This window comes from Oryctolagus cuniculus, chromosome 4 (assembly GCF_051225735.1).
Source record: "Oryctolagus cuniculus isolate XC-2025 breed Fujian yellow rabbit chromosome 4, ASM5122573v1, whole genome shotgun sequence".
Taxonomy (NCBI): Eukaryota; Metazoa; Chordata; class Mammalia; order Lagomorpha; family Leporidae; genus Oryctolagus; species Oryctolagus cuniculus.
Window position 1 is genome coordinate 146,276,114 of NC_142870.1, and position 19,000 is coordinate 146,295,113.

Consider the following 19,000-nt stretch of genomic DNA (forward strand, 5'->3'; position numbering starts at 1 on the left):
CTCTTGGCTGTCTCACTTCCCCTCCCCCCAGCCGCCAGCTACATGCTCCCAGTCACAGTCCAGGCAAGCTTTAATGGCTTTTCTATAATCAGGCTGGGTGTGAATCACACTAAAATCAGGGCTGAGTGTGTCATTGGCCATCGTGTGACTTCTCACATCGCCAGTGCATTCAGCTTTTCCTTCTCCATGCCAGGGAGTCTAATATACTTTTCTTCTTGGCAGCCGTGGGTTCAGGGACCGGCTCCTCTCTCCCACGTTAGGGGAAGGGAGGAGGAAGGTGGCTGAGGATTCTCCCCATGGGGGACAACCCACCGGGGACCCAGCGACACACACTCTGACGCCATTCTATGTAAACCCAGACATGCTTCTGCTCACTTTAATTAGACAGATAAAATTAGCAAGGAGCTTAAGGTCAAAGGAAAAATTAAAAACATTTCAATGTTAGGTGGAATTTACAAAAGTGAATCGAACAATGAGGTACAATAAGGAATGCAAAGAGAAACACAGACACATCTGAAACATTCCTCGAACGCCACGCGGCTTACGCCAGTCCACAGGTAAGGCAAGATGGACTCTCCCCCGCCCCCTCTTGATGGCACACTCCCCGGATGTGGAAGAACATTCTCCAGAAACACTTCCCTTCCGATTTCTTCAGGTGGCACCCACAGGAATCACTCAGTCAGCATCATTCCAGAATGGCCCGCACTGCACCCAATTCAAACCGCTCACCTGTTTCCTGTCTGAATGTGTAAACTCTTGGGCGTTTGGCTTTCCCCTTCTCATAGTAATCCCCCCACCCTCACCTCTCTTCCCACAGAGCTGAGAGGCCACTGGGCCGACCCCCAGCACATTCCGGCCCCTCTGGATATCCCAGAGCAAAGACGTCCCGGTTCTTGTTTCTTATTCACATCTGTTACGCACAAGCACAATCACTGTGGAACGCAGACATACAGAGGCGTGCTCTCGCACACGGAAACAGGTTTTTCTATTTTTTTCCCCAATTTGTGGTTTCTTTTTCCTTTTTGCAGAAAATGCAAACAAAAGAAAAACAAGGTTTTCAATTGAAGGTACATCGCTTCTTCAATATGAAGACATTAATTGAATTGGTTGGATCCCCATGCAGTGGTCAGCAACGTCCTTTGGCAACTGACAGAACGAGATCTGGAGACTCGGGAGCTGGGTTTTTGTGTGTGTGTGTTCCGAGACATTTCCCGACACGAGCCAGGGGCGAAGGGCGAGGCGGCTGGGAGAGGAAGGGGCTCGCGGGGAGCAGAGCGCAAGGAGAAAAGAAAAGAATGTCATTGGTGGGGAAGAAACTGGAACAGGGCGTCTGTCCCCTCCCTCCACCTCCACCTCCTTCCCTTCTTCCTGCCGCAGCCCGGGACGGTGGGGGCTCAGCTCAGGCCGCTGCCCCCGAGGCATAGTGCGTGGTCTTCACTTCCGCTGAACGTCACCTTTTTAGACTTTTGTTGGGAGGTACTTGGCTTCCCGCGGCGGCGCACGCGTGCTTCCGTGCGGAGGAACCCGGGTTGCCTCCCCAGCCGCAGGTCTAGTTCATGCTTTGCTGATGGGAGTGCACGTGTCAGCTGAGAAGCCAGGCTTTCCAGCGTGTTCCGCGGGGGTCCGCCTCTGCTTCCCCCTGACTCTGGTCCTTTGCCTTCCTTGCCTCCCCCCACCCCGAGAACACGCGAGTTGTCAGGCCATCGCCGTCGGTGACTGACTCATCTGGACCCGCATCGAATGAATGCTGTTCAGGATCTTCTTCTGGTGGCCTGCCAGGGTGACCCCTATTCTCAGAAGGTCTCTAGGAGGGGAAAAAGGCAGAGAGGAAGCCGCGTTAGTGTCCGGGCAGCTTCTCCCGGGTCCCAGCTCATTGCCCAAGGCACGCTTGGCTGATGGTCGGTGAGGCAAGCAAAAGAGTTCAGGTCCAACCACCCCACACTTTCCCAGGCTTTCGGCAAACTCCCAGTTGGGCATTCTCTCCTTCAGTCCCGCATTCCCTACACAAGGGCTCTAATGCCTTCCCCAGCTCTGCCTCCCCCAACTCAGACCATCCTGGCTGGACCGTGTCTACTTGCTGGAGACGTGTTCCCTGCACGGATGCTGGAGAAGTCCCTTCACTGTGTCCGTGACCCCAGCGGACTCTAATGTTCCTCTGTGATTATCTTTTAGCACTTGGAGTGCAGGGAGTCCGTGGGGCTTCAGCTATTCTGTGGAGCTCCTGCCTAAATTAGCGGTCCCCCACTGAGACTGAAAAGATGCGGGGCTTGCCTGGTCTTCTGATGTTTTCCCCTGAGTTTCCATTTTCTGCCTCTGTTTGAATTTTAATGTCATGCATTTTTTAAGAAGGGTGATCTCAAAATAACTTTAAAGTATCTGCCCAAGCAGGAATCTGAGGAATAAGCCTGGGCTAGGGGCTTGGCTTGGATTTATCTTTGAGCTCTGAGTATTAACACGAACAAGTTCATAGCTTGCATCTGACCTTGGGGAGACGGGCGCGTGATTCCTTAGTTAATAATAAATAACAACTGTTTGAGCGCATCCTGTGCACCCTATCCTATCTTCCTGCAATGCTATGGGAAGCGTTTCATAAGAATTGAGAAACTACTGCAAAGTCGATGATAAGAAAAATTTAGCAGCAAGCATTTCTTGCTGTGCAACCTGTGGGCAGGAAATGGGCCAAATGTTTTGCATGTACTCTTCCATTTACCTCCCACGACAAACCAGTGAGAGGGGCACTGTTATTGTCTGTGCATTTGTAGCCAAGTCAAGTGGGGCTCAGAGAATTTAAGGATGTGCTTAAGAGCACCTGCTGAGTAAGCCCTGGTGGAGCTGGGGTTCCAGCACAAGCCTGTCTGGCCGTCAGTCCCTCCGCAAGGCAACTCTGGGCTCTTCTAAGGTCTTGGGCTCTTCTAAGGTCTCTGGCCACAGCACCACCGCTCACTCTGTACGCTGCCTACCAGACCCCGGTGGCCCCTGCTTCTGGGCTGGTTTCCTGTCCATAGAGTCTTAGTCCTCCTGCCACTCCACCCCTGCCAGCTGTACCGAACTCCCCAGGAGATGCAGCTGGCTGCGATCGGCAAATTATTGTCTGTGTCTTTTCAGCACACGCTGGAATTTGGGATTCACAAATTGCCCCACAATCTATATTTTATTGAGTTGCTCATTTTCTTTTTTTTTCCCCAGCTTTTATCTCTCAAGAAACAAACTGAATTGCTCAGTAGTATGTGGACGTGTTTCACTTTGAACCAAATCCCTTAATTTTCAGTTTGACTTTCTTTTGGTTGTCTTGTTCTTTTGCCTAAAGATTATTCCCAGACCAAGGGGATGGCTCCAGTGGATTCCTGCAGACACAAGTGGGGGGGTGGGGGTGGGAGGGTATCGCATGATGCATGTTCTCACGCTCACATGTGCAGGGTGCAGTGGGAGAGCAGGAGCCGTCCTGCCTTCACCAACACTCCTTCCTATTCCCGAACCCAGGCCCCTTGACCATTGGGAGGCACCCATTTCAGCTCTGCAAGGTGGGGAGAGCGGTTTGCCACTGGTGACAGCTCCTGTTTTATTTTATTTTATTTTATTGCTGTTTGACAGTCACTGGGAATGTCGGGGACTGTTCATTTTAGACACTACCAGGAAAGGAACCCAGATTTTTAGAAATGTACTCTGATAAGTAATGGATCCAAGGCTATATTCAATCATGTCATTGAAGAAAGTGGAGGTGCCATCATTTCTTTGGTTATTTTTAGTTTTTGGACAGGCTGAGAGACACACAGAGATTTGAGAGAGAGAGAGAGATAGAGAGAGAGGATGAATGTGAGCACATTCCCATCTGCTGGTTTATTCCCCAAATGCCCATGATAGCCAGGCTGGACCAGGGCAGAAACCAGGAGCCAGAAACTCAATCCAAGTCTCCCATGTGAGTAGCAGGAGCCCAGTGACTTGAGCCACCACTACTGCCTCCCCAGGGTCCGACTAGCAGAAAACTAGAGTGGAGCCAGACATCTTAAGTGCCAGACAGGACTCCAGGGAGCTTGACTGCAAAGCTGGCAGTGACAGGAAGCTGCCTCTCTGGGGGTACACCTGCTAGCAATGGAACACTACCCCTGGCTCAGGAGGGAACCCCAGCACCTAGCACCCTGCCTGATGCAAACACATAATCAGGAAGTTCTTGTCAACTGCCTGATGGGCTGCCGGGACCCTAGCATGGGACATGTGTGGTGCAGGGCTCCAGACCCTACGTGGTGCTGGCCCTCTGGCTGTGTGTGTGTTTATCGGGGGGCATGGAACTGATTTCATAGGTAGGATGCTCTGAGTTTCTGTGATGCAGAAGGCAAAAATGTGAGCCCTTGCCAGTTGATTCCAGTGGTCCCCACACGCTGCTGCACATTAAAATCACTTGGGGAGCTTTAAAATCTGATGACCAGAGCTCACCACAAACCAATTAAGCCAAAAGATTGGGAGTGGGAACCAAGCATCAGAATTTTATAAGCATCCCAAGGTGATTCCAGTGTGCTGTAAAAATGGGAACCAGTGCTGCCTGGGGTCAGGATGGTGAGCTGACAGCCAGAACAGCAAGCTGAGCCCCAGCCCACCACCCGTGAGCCCCAGTGCTGCACCGTCTCGGAATGTGCTGAATGGAAGGTGGAGGGCTAGGTAAATAATTCCCAAACTACAGTTCCATAAAGCCATACCCCTCAAAAATACGGTTTCATGGTATTTAATAATTTTAAATGGGTTTCTTTATTTCAGGATTTTTCCTGGCCTTTATAATGCTAACATGAGCAGTGAATCTCCAAGAGGGTGATAAAGGGCGCAGTATTTCCCAAATTTATTTGACCATGGGACGCTTTTTTTTCCAAGGAGAACCCATTAACATTTCCCACCACTGGTGCCACGGAGAACATTCTTGGGGAAGTGATGGACGACCGTGGTACTTTAAGACCCTTCCTGGCTCTCATCTTATTTGCATAATTTTATTCTGTGTGTTCCTCCAGTCTCCTGTGGGAGCGGCAGACTGGTAAATAATTTGTTGTGTGTGTGTGGAGGGGGATGTGTGCTTATTTCCCAGCTCCCTCTGAGCAGGAGGACAAGGGCCCACAGCCCTGAGACTGCTCCTAAGCCAGGGTGACGCCCCCTGGCTCTGCAGCAGAGGCATTGGCTGGCTGTGTGCCTCCCAGGAGCAGGCTCTCTTTGAGGGCCAAGTTTGAAAACAAGGGGCGGATGGGAGCTCCTGATGATTAGGCGAATGACATAGGGCTGTGACTTTGGAGAGCTCACATGGGGGCCCACCATGGCTCTCTGCCTTCCACCCCTCACCGCCTCCACCTCATCCATTTTCCCGGCCCTTCCCACCAAGGCGTGGGTCTACATAGAGGAGGAGCTCTGGGGAAGAAGCCAGGACTCCCCATCTTCTGCCTTGGCCCCGCCCACTACTTACTCTGACGTCATCTGGGTAACCAGCTGGAGGGAAGTGAAGCCGGCGGTGAGGAAGCTGTCCCTGTACTGGACCATTTTGATGGCACTGAGCCAGTCGTCCACGGTGGTGAAGGCCGTGAAGTCTGGGATGGAGCGGTCGAGTAGGGGCTGGGAAGGCCTGGGGACACAGAGGGAGCGGGTGACCCCAGGGCTGCAGAGTCACACCTTGGATGTGGAAGGTGTGTCCTCCTTGGGGTGAGGATTATGGAGGAGCCCTTCCTTCTCTATAGAATCCTCTCTTGGCTTCTAGGGCCAAGAAACCATTTCCCTGGGACTCTGGTCCCTGGCACAGTCCACACAGGACAGGGCACTCAGTTGGGAGGGGAGGGAAGGGCCCTGACTCCTTTCTAATCTGAAGCCTACGAACCTCATCATGCAGAGATGTGGTCTGCTCAAATCCATGCATGGTTCACCACAAGGTTGCCAGCCTGGCTGGTAGCCCTCCCTTTCACCCCGATACAAACCCTGCAATAAGTGGTGCTCATTGTTCTCAAAAGCAAGGCCCAGACTCTGCACGTGGCCTTTAGACTGATGGGTCTGTCCCTCACCCACTTGGCCAAGTCCCAGCCCCAGTCAACCCCCTGCCAACACACTGGCCCTGGTCTTCCCATCTGCTAGCATCCGCACCTGCTGCATCCCTGGCCTGGAGCCCTTTTCCTGATATTCCTTTTCTTCTAGCCAACGTGTCTTCCCCCTTCAGCTCACATCAGGATGATCTTCTGCCAGCAGACTAAGGTATCTCTGCACCTCCATGCCACAGTGGCCCCTTTAAGGTCCAGGTTTTGCATCTCCTGGCATGATCATCTTGACCGCTATTTCTAAACTACATGAGGGCAGGGGCTATGTCTGTCTTACTCAGGATACAGCAGGAGCACTGGGCATACTGCTTGGCGTGTAACCACCTAATACATTTTGGTTGAAAAGATAATTTAATAAATGTACATTCTCCCTTCACAGATCCAATTGTTTTGCTTGTGTTTGTCCCATGCCCACGTGCTGCCCAGATCTCCAAGTCTTCACTATATGTGCTTAGAGGACTGGTATGGTGAGCAGAACGGTGCCTTCTGGAAACAGCATCACTCAGAAATAGGGCCTCTCACCAAACAGATCAGACAAGGCTGATCCACTACTGCAGATCAGTGGAAGCCAACAGCAGGTGGAGACCCAGGCGGGTCTCTTAACGTCTAAAGGTGGCACCCATGCTGGAGGCCAGAGACATTTCAGAGAGAGTGGAGAGTGGGAAATAATTATAAGCATCTTGGAACATCTTTCCTTGGTGGATGAGCTCTCTCTTCTCACTCTTGCTCCTAACAGAACAAAAGGCCACTGGCCAAGCCCTGACCAGGAGACCACCCACACCTAGAGATCACCCTGTTTCACTGGACTCACACGGCGGTGATGGTTGCCAGAGTCTTGAGACTTGCCGGGTTCCGGATCATCTTGTCTAGGGTGTTGACAATCTCCGCAAAGCGGGGCCGACTGTTCCGGTCCTTCTGCCAACAGTCCAGCATGAGCTGGTGTAGGGCTGCGGGGCAGTCCATGGGAGGGGGCAGCCGGTAGTCCTGTTCGATAGCATTGATGACCTACAGTGACACACAAGGGAACAGGTATGACTGGGTGATGAGCCAGCAGCCTGTCATGCACGAAACAGCCCCTGAGGATGGAGTTCTCAGGGTTCTTTTTTTTGGGGGGGGGGGGGGGCGGGGCTGTGTGCTTGCCTTTCCCCTTAGACTGCTGCTAGAAAGAGGTACCATGTCTTGCTGCCTGCTTTGTGGCTCCTGCACCTGCTACATGCTGAATCCTGGAAGTATTTGTTGCAGAGGGAGCTGGAGAACGGCTTGAGCTTCTCCTCTCTTGACAAGGACCAAGGGTTCAATTCCACCTGTAACTCCAGCAGTGATACAAAGGGGACACTGGGCTGCAGTGAACCCACCATGTATACAGGCCACCTCCAAAGCTTGTGGCCATTGCATTCTTTCTTTCTCAAGGGTAGAGAAAAGGAAGATAGAGATCGAGTATTGCTGGGGAACTGCCAGCACCCAGGCCGGGCCCACCTGGATGCCTCCTGTGTATTATTCGCCCTAATTGTGCATGGGTTGCAAATCATTTGGTTAAACAAATTGGCTCCATACGCGACAACCACAGTCAGAACAACAAGGCACTGCGGAACTTCTCTCAGGCTCTGGTAATTTTTGCAAACTCCAGGGCATAATTTTGTAAAGATTTTAGGGTCTTTAAGACTTTGTCTGTTTGGGGGGCTTTTGTGTTGTTCCATACTGTACTTCTTAATTTCTAATTCACTTAAATCAATTATGCTTGCTCTGTGCTTTGTGTATGAGAAAATATCCTTGTAAACGGTCCAAGTGCTAAACATGAACTTATTATGGGACACCCACAACACAATGGAAGGCCTGGAAGGCAACACAGGACTTAAAGTGATGTTTCAAAGACTGTGTCTATTGAAATGGAAATACGCTCACATTGTAGGATTTGGGGGAAAAAAAGGGCAGGCTGTGTAACTACAGGTATGGTATAATCCTGCTTTTGCTAAAAACAAAAATCCAAACCAAACAAAACCCAACAATTATACACATGCATAGAAAAGACCTCATGGACTGCGGAGTTAATGGTAGAAGCAAGAATGCTCTTTATGTTTTTCCTTTTGCTTGTTGTGGTTTTTATCGTCTATAATGACCATGCATTGATTTCATATTAAACAGTTAAAGTACAAAGGGAATAATTTGGAGTACAGGGATTTTTCTGGTGTTTCGCCTCTACTTAAAAAAAATCAGAGTCATTTCAACTGATTCTTCTTGTTTTTCACTTTGTAAATTGTTCAAAAGGGAATCTTCTCTGTCTATAATTTCTATGCACAGTGCATAGGACATGAGATGGTCCAGGAGATAATATAAGCTAAAGTCATTAGAGACAATCAAGATGCATTATTCCTTCTATTCAGAACGGTAAAAAATAAGCATGCAAACCACACCAATATTATCATTATGTTAAAAAAAAAAAAAACACTGACTGGGAACATTCACTTTTGAACAACGTGTTGTTCAAAATTTTTTTATCTCCTCCAAATTATTGTCAATCAAATTCCCTGCTGCTCTGTTCGGAGGGCATTTGAAACCCATTCCCCGCCATGAGAAAACAGAACTGCAGCGAAGAAATCTGCCCAAGGCCACCCGGCTCGCCAGTGGTGGAGCTGCGATAAGTCAGTTTGGAAAACCTTGAAGCTGCTTCCCCAGGCCTCTGTGGGGCTGCTATGGTGATCTCAGCCTAGAGATCAGCTCTGGAGCTGTTCGATGTCTCCATGGCACCAGAGGGTATGCAAATATCCTTGGGCCCCTGTGAGATGAGCAGCCAGGCATCACTACCATCAGCCTGGCTCTGTCCAGCCCCTTCCAGGCAACCAGATGGAAGGTCCCAACACTCTCTGCTCACCGTTGAGGCATGAGAGGCTGTGTCCAGATTCCTCATCTCATTGGGGTAGGGGACCCCACCATCTCCCAGTGCGGGAAGTTAAGTGTTACTCGTGTGCCCCTAAGCCGCTAACATCTCTGCCCAGACTGCTCGATGCTAGAGCCCCAAACACGAACAAGACAGCTCTGTCACCTGCCCGGGAATAGGAAAGAGCACGGGGGCAGGGCCATTCTGCAGGAGCACAGCCCCTCAGAGAGACAGCTGACCCAAGCACTCCTCGCGGGGCATCAAGGACCACATGTGCCTGCTGATCTTCTGCCTGGAAGCTCCGGACTGGATGCAACTTTAAATTTCCTTGCTATCTATTGTGCATGACGCTTCAAAGGCTTTTTTTTGTTTTTTTTTTTGACATTTTTTCCAAAGATTGATTTATTTATTTTGAGAGTCAGAGTTACACAGAGAGAGGAGAGGCAGAGAGAGAGAGAGAGAGAGAGAGAGGTCTTCCATCTGCTGGTTCTCTCCCCAAATGGCTGCAACAGTCAGAGCTGCGTTGATCCGAAGTCAGGAGCCAGGAGCTTCTTCCGGGTCTCCCACATGGGTGCAGGGGCCCAAGGACTTGGGCCATCTTCTACTGCTTTCCCAGGCCACAGCAGAGAGCTGGATCAGAGTGGAGCAGCCAAGATTCAAACCTGCGGCCTTACGGGATGCCACACTGCAGGCGGCGGCTTTACCTGCTACGCCACAGCGCCGGTTCCTTGGCATTTGCTTTTGTGTTCCCTCTATTTGTTGGATGTCCTTCCATTCTTCTCAACAGGACATCAAAAAGCAGCTAGCTCCTCCTCCCTGGGCAGGTCAGGCAAGAGCACAGACCCCCATGGCTGTGTCAGGGAAGTACTGCCTAATGATTAGGGGCACAGACCTGAGAAGTCTGAGTTCAAATCCTCGTTCTTTCTAACTGTAGAACCTTGGGAGAGTCACCTGACTTCCTGAACACGCACAGAGACACTGCTGGCACAGCGAGGTGGTGTGTGCTGAGCACTGCACGGATGAATGGCAGACGAATCCCTGCTGCACAGAGGGTGTTGCTGCGGCTGAGATGTGTTCCTGGGGAAGAGGGCAGCGAGCTACTAGTGGTTATGGTGGAAGTCCAGGAACAGAGGGTTTGGGAGGCACCACGCACGTGCCCATTTCTCCCCTCTTGGGGAATGAGTTAGCCATGGGAACCCCTGCTCGTGTTCATGTTTACAAAAATAAGACTTACTCCGCTATTTCTTTTACATGATTTTGGTGTTATTATTTGAAGCACTGATGGTTCTTGCACACGCATTAAAAAATCCTTGCTCTTCCACATCAAAGGAAAAAACGTCCAGGTCATTAGTTGGTGTATTTATGTGCACTTCTTTGACTGTGGTGCTTTACCTTTGGAGATGTTCATGCTCTTTTTAAGGATCTTGATATTTTCTAAATTTTCTGAGTACCTATAACTTAATGTCAAAGTAAAATATCACTATATCAAGAAAATAAGTTTGGTCTCTTAATGGGACGTTGGGATCATTCTCTGTCGCATCTGCCTCCCTAGCAGGGGTAGCGACCTGGGCGGAGGCCTGGAGCAGACCTTCAGTCTGACGGCTTTGAGCACCAGTACCCACCCTTGAACTGTATGGAAAGGTATGGCTGTGGGTCGAAAACCAGAGGGAATTTGGGGCTCCTCTCCTTGCCCCATCACAGGATAAGCTAAATGGACGCTGAGCAGATTGGAAGCCTAGGAAATCAGACGGCACTTCCAGGGAGAAGGAAGAATGAGAGAACAAGCCCTGGGACCTGTGGTCTGCTTTGCAAGGTTTGCAGCAGGTCTTCTGGCTGTCCCAAAGGCCAGTGCAGGTAACCGTCCTGGCCCCACCCACAGGGGGCAGGGACAGGCGGGGGCAGGGGCTGTCTCTGCTGCCCTGTCCCAGAGGTGGTCAGCGTGGGGCTGGTGCAGGTTTTTTTTTTCCCTGGATGCTCTCAGGCACAGGAGAAAGGGCCTGGAGCACCTCTGGGAATGGAGCAGGGCCCTCCCATTGCCCTGTTGCCTGCCGCAGACACGTGTGTCCTATTAGTGAGCTGGCTTGTGGGTGGTGTCTACTCGACCTCCACCGGGGAGAGGGCAGCGGAGGAGCTCGGAGCAGTGCCGAAACCAGGGCAGAGGGGGTTAAGCTGAGCTCTAATGTTTCAGGGAAGCCGCAGCTCCTCTCCACAGACACCGCCACTCTCATTATCTCTGTCAATCAGATCCAAGCAGCAGAACTTCCAAGTTGCTCTCTCTGGCTGACAAACTCTCTGTTCTTGTTCAAAGACCTTCCCGGGCTCTGGAAGCCCAATTACTGGCACTCCGACTTGCCTCTGCAATTCTCTTCCTTAAAGCCTTTCAATCGACATCCGTGAAATCCTTTACCGCCGCCACCTCGCTCCTTTCTGATGATCCAGGCTGCAGCGGAGCCACTGCCAGCCCCTCCCTCCTCTCTCCAGGGCTCCTTCCCAGGCCAGGTTGTAAGGAGCCTCGTGAATGGGCATGAAGTCACCTCCTGCTGCAGGCACTTGGGACAACGCTTGGGGCTTTAATTTGGAGACAGACAACACGACCAGCAGAAACTGCTGCTTTACAGATGTTCTCGTTCCCCCTGAGACGCAGCTCGTACGACAAATTTCTGGGAAGCCTTCCCCCACACAAATGTTCATGGAGCCCCGTGCATCTGCACTGGACTGTGAACCCCTGCAGAAACACAGGCGGAGGCACGTGCTTAGCACAGTCAGCAGGCAACGCCTGCATGCAAAGGACGCTTGGGGAATTCTGGAAGTCTAATACCAGGAATTCTATTTGTTTTTGGCATCCACTTGAGAATATCTTGAATGTCAAATCTCGCCTTGTCAGTTTTGTAATCCATGCTATGTGGGCTGAATTGCTCTTAATCGGATTAAGGTCTCTGGGCAGGACAAGATGGGCCCCGTTTCTCTGCGCAATGTTTCTCACTCAGCCAGCCGATGGCATAGACGGAGCCAGGCTGTGGCTGACTGCATGGAAGCAGCCTCGGTGTCAAGTCCACTGCTCACGGATTTGACAGGGGGCAGGGGTGCAGCGTGGACCATCACAGGTAAGATGGTTGGCATGAAGACCTGGTTAAGGATGCAGCCATTTCGCCTGCTCTGGGCTGCAGCCGCTCTGTCCCAGGAAGCAGGGGGTCTGCATCAGAGGCACCCTGGCTCCGTCTCCCTCAGTCTCCCTGGAAACCACTTCCTTTTTCAGCTGTCGCATGCTCGCCATTGTCTCAGTCCACCCAGAACTGGAGGTGCTTCTGGTTCAGCTGGTGGCCCAAAGGAGCCGGATCACTGCTGTGCACGGCCCTGCCTTTTGCAGCCTGTCAGTTCTGGAAGCTAATAACTGCCTCCCGTGGTGATGGCAAGGCTAAATGTAGAACACAGGCATGCACCTTTGCAATGGCAATCCTCTCCGCTACCCAAACATGGAGTGAACCTGGGGAATGGCCCCAGGCCATAGGTGCTGCTGAAATCCAGACAGGATCTCTGCTTGGAGCTTATCAAAGGCAATCATCCTGGGACCCAGCACTGTGGTGTAGTGGGTAGAGCCGCTGCTTGTGGTGCTGGCATTCCACAGGGGAGTGGTTCAAGTCCTGGATGCTCCACTTCTGATCCAGCTTCCTGTTATGGCCTGGGAACACAGTAGAAGATGGCCCAAGTCCCTGGGCTCCTGCACCCGCATGGGAGACCTGGAAGAAGCTCCTGGCTCCTGGCTTCGGATCAGCGCAGTTCTGGCCATTGCCGACATCTGGGAGTGAACCAGTGGATGGAAGACCTCTCTCTTTCTCTCTCTCTCTCTGCCTCTGCCTCTCTGTAACTCTGTCTTTCAAATAAATGAATAAATCTTAAAAAAAACCAACCATCCCGAGAAGACTTCCTCACCCTTTAGTAATTAGGGAGCAAGGGCTCCCATTGGAAACACCCCAAGGCGCTTCAATGGAAGGCATCAGAGATGACCATTCTCCTCCTTCCCCACCCTTGCCCCCGGACGGCAGCCTGCACTCACTGGTGCTGGAGACCTCCCTGCAGACAGGGTCCTCCTCCCCAAGTCCATCTGAAGCTAACCAGCTTTGGGGGGCTGCTTTGGGCCCTCCTTCACTGGAAGGGAACCGGGGATCACACAAGAGGGGGGTGTCAGGGACAAAGGGCCCCTTACAAGTGTTTCCCTTACAGCCGAGGAGCGCAAGTACCAGGCAGAAGCTGCAGCTGGTTCACTCAATGTAACACAGCTGCCAAAGGCAGAACCACGTGGGGACCCAGGCCCCGGCTCTCAGACCAGAGCTGCCGCTTCCCTGCCATGCATGGGGAAGAAGAACACGAGGACATGAGGCAGACAGCAAGGTAGAATTTCCTGCTTAATTTGGGGTCTCCTGGCTTCTCAGAACCAGCCTGCTGTCTCTTGGGGCCCAGGAAGGGGGCCTGGAGACCTTGACGGGCTTGGGGTCACTGAGGCTGTCACTCTCTATTCTGGGACTTGGATCAGTTCCAACATCCAGGTCAAGGGGAACCATGTACCTACCCTGAACACCTCAAGTTCAGGTTGCGGGGCCCTGAAAACAGAGAAGAGGATTTGGCGTGTCTCTATGTGTGGGATCTCCTGGATGGAGGGGCTTATGGCAAGCAGGTGCCACTGACACTCACATCTTGGTTGGACATATCCCAGTAGGGTCTCTCTCCAAAGGACATGACTTCCCACATGACAATCCCGTAGCTCCAGACGTCGCTGGCCGAAGTGAACTTGCGGTAGGCAATGGCCTCAGGAGCCGTCCATCTCACAGGAATCTTCCCTCCCTGGAAGAAGAAGTAGGGAGCTGTCAGCCCAGCCATCATCCTCACGATGGGAGACAAGCGAAAATAAGCTGTGCTTGCCGGTCCTGTGCCAAGCTGAGTCTGGTGGATTAGGAGAGCCAGGATGGTGTGTGCCCCATGGCCAGGGGAGGGTGCGTGGAGGGGCTCAGGGAGAGTCAGCGTGGCTCCTGTGGGCATTGCCCTGCCTGTGGGCAAACCACGCATGAGGGGGTGCTTAGCCTGAGACCCCATCCACCACACCCTCCCCCCATCTCGATTCCCTATACTAGTTGAAATGTCACCGCTGGGGACACGGCTGGGAGGAGAGACTGTAACTGCCCTCGAGGCATTAGAGCCACATGAGATTCCTGAGTGAGATGCAAGCCATGCTGCCTGTTGCATCGCAATGAAAAAGCCACAACATCGGGGTCAGAAGGAAACACAACAGCAAGGAAAGGAAAGGAGAGACACAAGGCACAGCCCCTGGAGGACCCTCCCTCTGCAGGGTCGCACCCAGCTGCCTCACTTCTACTGCACCCCACTGGGGGAGGGCACGACATCCTGCCGACTCCGCCACCCACAGACAGCCCTGGGCTGCACTGGGTTTCACTGGGCCTGGGGCTGTAGCCTAGCCTCTCAGGATGCTGCCTGTGGCAGTGGAGGTGGGGACCCTGGGGGGCTGGAGATGCATTTTTCTCCTTATTCTTGTCCTATGTGATGCTTTGGATAACATTTTGCCTGTCCTTAGGAGGCTTGGGAATTGGGGCTTGGTCCCCAACATCTTACGTAAATGGATTAAGGGTGGAGACTTGGCCCTATAATGCTCTAGGGGAGGTCTTGCGGCCCTGGGGGCTTGCCCTTGGTGAGACAGTTCTCAGGAGGGGTTGGTTTCATAAGCGGAGTTCAGCCTAGCTTCCCTCTGGGCTGCCTGGTGATCCTCCCTCCATGCACACTTCACCATCAGACACTAGACTGATGGTGCTGCCCGAACTTGAACTGTGAATCTCCAAAACTGTAAGCCAGAATAAACCTTCTTCCTGCCTAAGCAGCTCCTTGCAGGCACTGCAGTTGCAGTAATGGAGGGCTGACGAATACACCCTCCAACACACACCGGAAACTTCTGCTCGGCTCTCAGCTTGGCTGCCAGACCTCAGCCGGATTCATTTAACTCGGGCTGATGCCCACCCATTCATGCCATCAACGAGAAAGCAATGAGCACCGCTGTGTGCCAGGCCCACAGTGGGGAGCTGACATCCTCTAGATGATCTCACACCACACAGGAGGGCAGGGAGGCAGGCCAGAGAGCAAAAGGTTCACACATAGCCAGGACGACTGTAAAGTGGGAAGGGTGAGGACAGGGGGTTCCGAGAATTGAAGGAGATCCCGTAACATCGGTGGGTTGTGGAATGCAGCCAGGAGCTGTCAGAGGGGCAGTTTCCTGCAGTGGTTGAGAGCTCCTGCAGCTTTGGCTGCTCCTTTTTAACCATGTAGCCAGGGCAAATAGTAACCTAACCCTTCCTGTAGGGTTGACACCTACACAGTGCTGGGGACAGGGCCTGGCAAAGGGTCTGTGTTAGCCACAATCTCCGCTACGAGTTCGAGTAGAAGTTAACACCCAGGAGAAGGCTTCGTGTGAGAGAGACGCTGGGGACTGCAAGCAATCCGGGATGGCCGAAGCTGGGTTCCCGGTGGGGGACATCCGGGCAGGTGAGCAGAGGAGCAGGGCGCGGCTGGTCCAGCATGGACGCTGCTTGCAGGAGGTAAAGCAGGGCACTCTCCATCTTTATCCAGGTTCCGGCCCCATCACGCTTTCCCGCTGCCCGAACCCTTCTCACTCCGGTGACTGCACCGAGCAGACAGCTCCCTTCCCCCTCTCCTGAGTGGCCTGCCTGGACTGAGAGAGGCTATTTTTGTTCTGGCCGTGCTTACAGTGTGCTCACAGCACCAAAGACGCATGGTGGACGCTGAGCAAGAGAGTCTTAACAACGTGCACATGGCTAATGTGTGGGGGGAGGGAGGGAGGGAGGGGCTGTACCGTGCATTTGTATCTGGTTTCCGACTGGGGCCTGGGAGGAGGGCAGGCAGCCTGGCCTGGGTCTCCCCCAGCACACACAGGCACGCGTCCAGCTTGCTGCTGAGAAGACAGTCCTGATTTCCCCGGGGACACGGGCAGGCTTGCACAAATGCCAGCAATGTGCCGAGTGCCTGCAGGGCAGGCTGGCGTGCGCAGCCCCGAATGCTCTGTCCTCAGCATCCCCCAGATACAAGCGCTGACTGTTGCTAGCTACGTGTTAGGTGTCCAGGGCCAGGCAGAGGGTGAGAAATCCATCCGGGGACTCCAGAGCTTTGGGATGCCTGGTAGTCAGGGGCGCCTCTAGGGGAGGGCTGCGGCCACGCCCTGAGACCACCAAGGCTCTCTCAGAAGACAGAGCATTTCAGTCTCCTAAAACACCCGGCATTTCACTCTATTGAAAGAGCCGGGTTACGTGAGGTCAGAGGAGTGGGAGTTTGGTTAGTGTGACTGTGCGTGTGCACGTGTGCGGGGGGTTGGGGATGGGAACAGATTCTGCACGAGGGAGAACTTATCAGTATGGGCGGCAGAGAGGGGACTTGGCAGTGCAGGCCTGCCTGGGAGCAAATGAGTGTCCGGACTTGCTTATCTGTGTGTGTGTGTGTGTGTGTGTGTGTGTGTCGGAGAAGGGGGAGGGGATGAAAGTGTGGTGCTTCTGAATTTCAAAGAGGCGATTTGGGAGTCTGCAAGTGTCCTCCTCTGCCAGGTCTGGAGCAGACCCCAGGGGCTGTCAGTGACAGCTGTTGAGCTGTTCCCTCTTGCATGCAAAGTGGCGGTGCCAAGTCCACTGGCGGAGAGCCTCGAGCCCTCCTGCCACCTTGCGCTGTTGGGCCTCAGTGAACACGGAGCCTGGCCTGTCACCACCACTACCTCCATCCCAGCAGGTGGCTGAGCCTTCGAGAAGAGCCACCCTGGACAAGCAGGTGACAGCTTGTCACGGCTGGCTCTCCTACCCAGCCGAAGAGCAGGGGACACTGACCTCGGAGGCAGAAACAAAGGAAACTCAGAGCCAGAGGAGCGCGAGGAAGGGCGCTGTCTGTCCTGGAATTCAAACCTCCCTCTCATCTTTTCAAGAATCCTGTCGTCAGCGCCGCCTTCCCTGCTCAGAGCTAACAGTGGCGATGATTATTTAACTTGTCTTCAATTATGGGAATCTATTCATTTAGAGGCTGGTGATGGTGCCCAGCCCCGTGGATGGGGACAGAACAAAAGAAGCGGGATGGTGCTGTGGTACTCAGGGCTCTGCTGCTGGAGGAGAAATCTGGACCAGAAGCCAAGGCCGGCACATCCACGGGGCTGCAGAGAGCCCCGAGGGGCCTGCTCGCCCCTGCAGGCGAGGCGGAGCGGCTCACTCTGTTGGGTCGTGGAGGACATGGGGGAGGACTCTGAGGGCAGTGAAGAACGGACATCTATGAAAGCAGGCTCGGACAGAGCACTCACTGGTCCCAGGCACGGCTTCTGCAAGGCACCGGGTGACGTGCTCCCCCTAGGGGTGCTGAGGCCACAGACACGCCTTCTGCAGGTTCCCCGGGGGTGCTCCAGGGGACACTGTTGGGGCACAGGGCAGGACAGAGGTAGGGGTACCTCCCAAGGTCAGGCTCTGAGACAAGGCTGGGGAACTTTTTTTTTTTTTCCTGTCAAGGGCCATTTGGATGTTTCTAACACCCTTCGCAGGCCATTCAAAAAATGCCAGCTTACAAATGAGCCTGCTGCAGCTGTATTGAATTTCGAGTTCTGCCTGCAGCTGTCCTGGCAAGGCAGAACAGGTGATTTCACGGGCCTCGCACGGCCTCCAAGCCTGGGCGTTCCCCACCCCTGCGGCGGCACACACTGACCTTCCCCCTGGAGCTTTACGTTCAAGGCTTGTCCTGCCAAGAAATTCTTCAGATGTTTGAAAAGTGTCTGCTTCAGAATCATCGTGTCTTAACTCAGATTTGTAAACTTAAGACTGTGTGTGTTCGTAGAAACTCATGAACTAAGAGACCATATCTGACAGTGGATTAATCCCAATTCATCTTCAGGGTCACCTGCTGAGCCCCACGGACTCCAGCCAGCAGGTAAGATCCCAACAAGATGTGTGATGCCAACAGGCAGACGGTCTCAGTGTGGGGGCCCCCTGGTCCCTCGGCCCCAGTTAGTTAACAACAGGCATCTACTGGGGGCTTCAAAAAGTTCATGGAAGATGCTGACTCTGAAAAACTTATGCACAAATTTCTATTTTTTGTGCCCAAATAAACTTATCTTTTAATTCCAATGTCCATAAATGTTTGGAGGTACTCAACTATGAAGCATCCATGATATGCCCAGCACTCTGCTGTAGACACAGCAGCCATGAGACTCACCCCTGCTCTATGGGACAATAGCAGGCAGCGCGCTGCTTTGCTATCTAGATGCTTACAGTGCAATCGGGAAGTTTTCCAGGCCCGTGTCCTGGCACGGCACTGATTGCCTTTGCTGATTACTTATGCTGGAGAAGCTCCCTGGGCAGTACTTCCGGGTGTCAGAAGCACTGTACTGCCTTCCTCCACCACCTTGTATGAGACAAGGTCTTGGTGGGACCACAGTAAGAATCCAGACACTCACACATGTTGAGTTATGGCAATCGTGGATGTTTGTTCATAACTATCGCAATTATGCTGCAGGAGGCAATCCCCAGGAAGTTTGGAAGTGGTCGGTATATGAGCAAGAGCATCATAGTCCTCCTGAAGGCTTGTAAATATGTAAAACATTGTTGGGAGAAGCCACTGTGCCAGACACGTATACCACACAGTATGCAATAAGAACACGTTGAATGTTGAGGGTTGAATTGTACCCCTCCAAAAAGAAATGTTGGAATCTTAACCCATGACACCTGTAAATGCGAACCATAGAGCTTGTTTGGAAATAGGGCCTTTGCAGATATAATCAAGGCAAGATGAGATCACACTGGATTAGGATGGGTCCTAAAGTGAATGCTGATGTCCGCATAAAGAAATCATGAGTAGATGCAGGGACACACAGGGAGCACAGCCCTTGACGACAGAGCAGAGACCCTAGGGATCCACCTACAGGCTGAGTTGCACCAAGGACTAGGAGAACAGAAAAGACTCCCCTGGAAGCTTTCGAAGGAGTGTGGCCCAGCTGACATCCTGGTCTCAGACTTCCAGCTTCCCGAACTGGGAGAGA

General features: G+C 52.7%; 1 protein-coding gene across 2 annotated transcripts in view; it reads right to left on the minus strand.

Annotated features, from left to right (window-relative positions):
• Positions 1-343: 343 nt before the first annotated feature.
• Positions 344-19,000, minus strand: part of EPHB1 (EPH receptor B1) — a 431,493-nt gene continuing 412,836 nt past the window's right edge. For both annotated transcript variants that reach the window (XM_051818616.2, XM_089332245.1), the window contains 4 exons: positions 13,618-13,767; positions 6,865-7,058; positions 5,438-5,593; positions 344-1,804 (listed from right to left, as the gene is read on the minus strand). In XM_051818616.2, the coding sequence (XP_051674576.1) occupies positions 1,696-1,804; positions 5,438-5,593; positions 6,865-7,058; positions 13,618-13,767 (609 nt within the window). In that variant the 3' untranslated portion in view covers positions 344-1,695. The remainder of the gene's footprint in view (positions 1,805-5,437; positions 5,594-6,864; positions 7,059-13,617; positions 13,768-19,000) is intronic.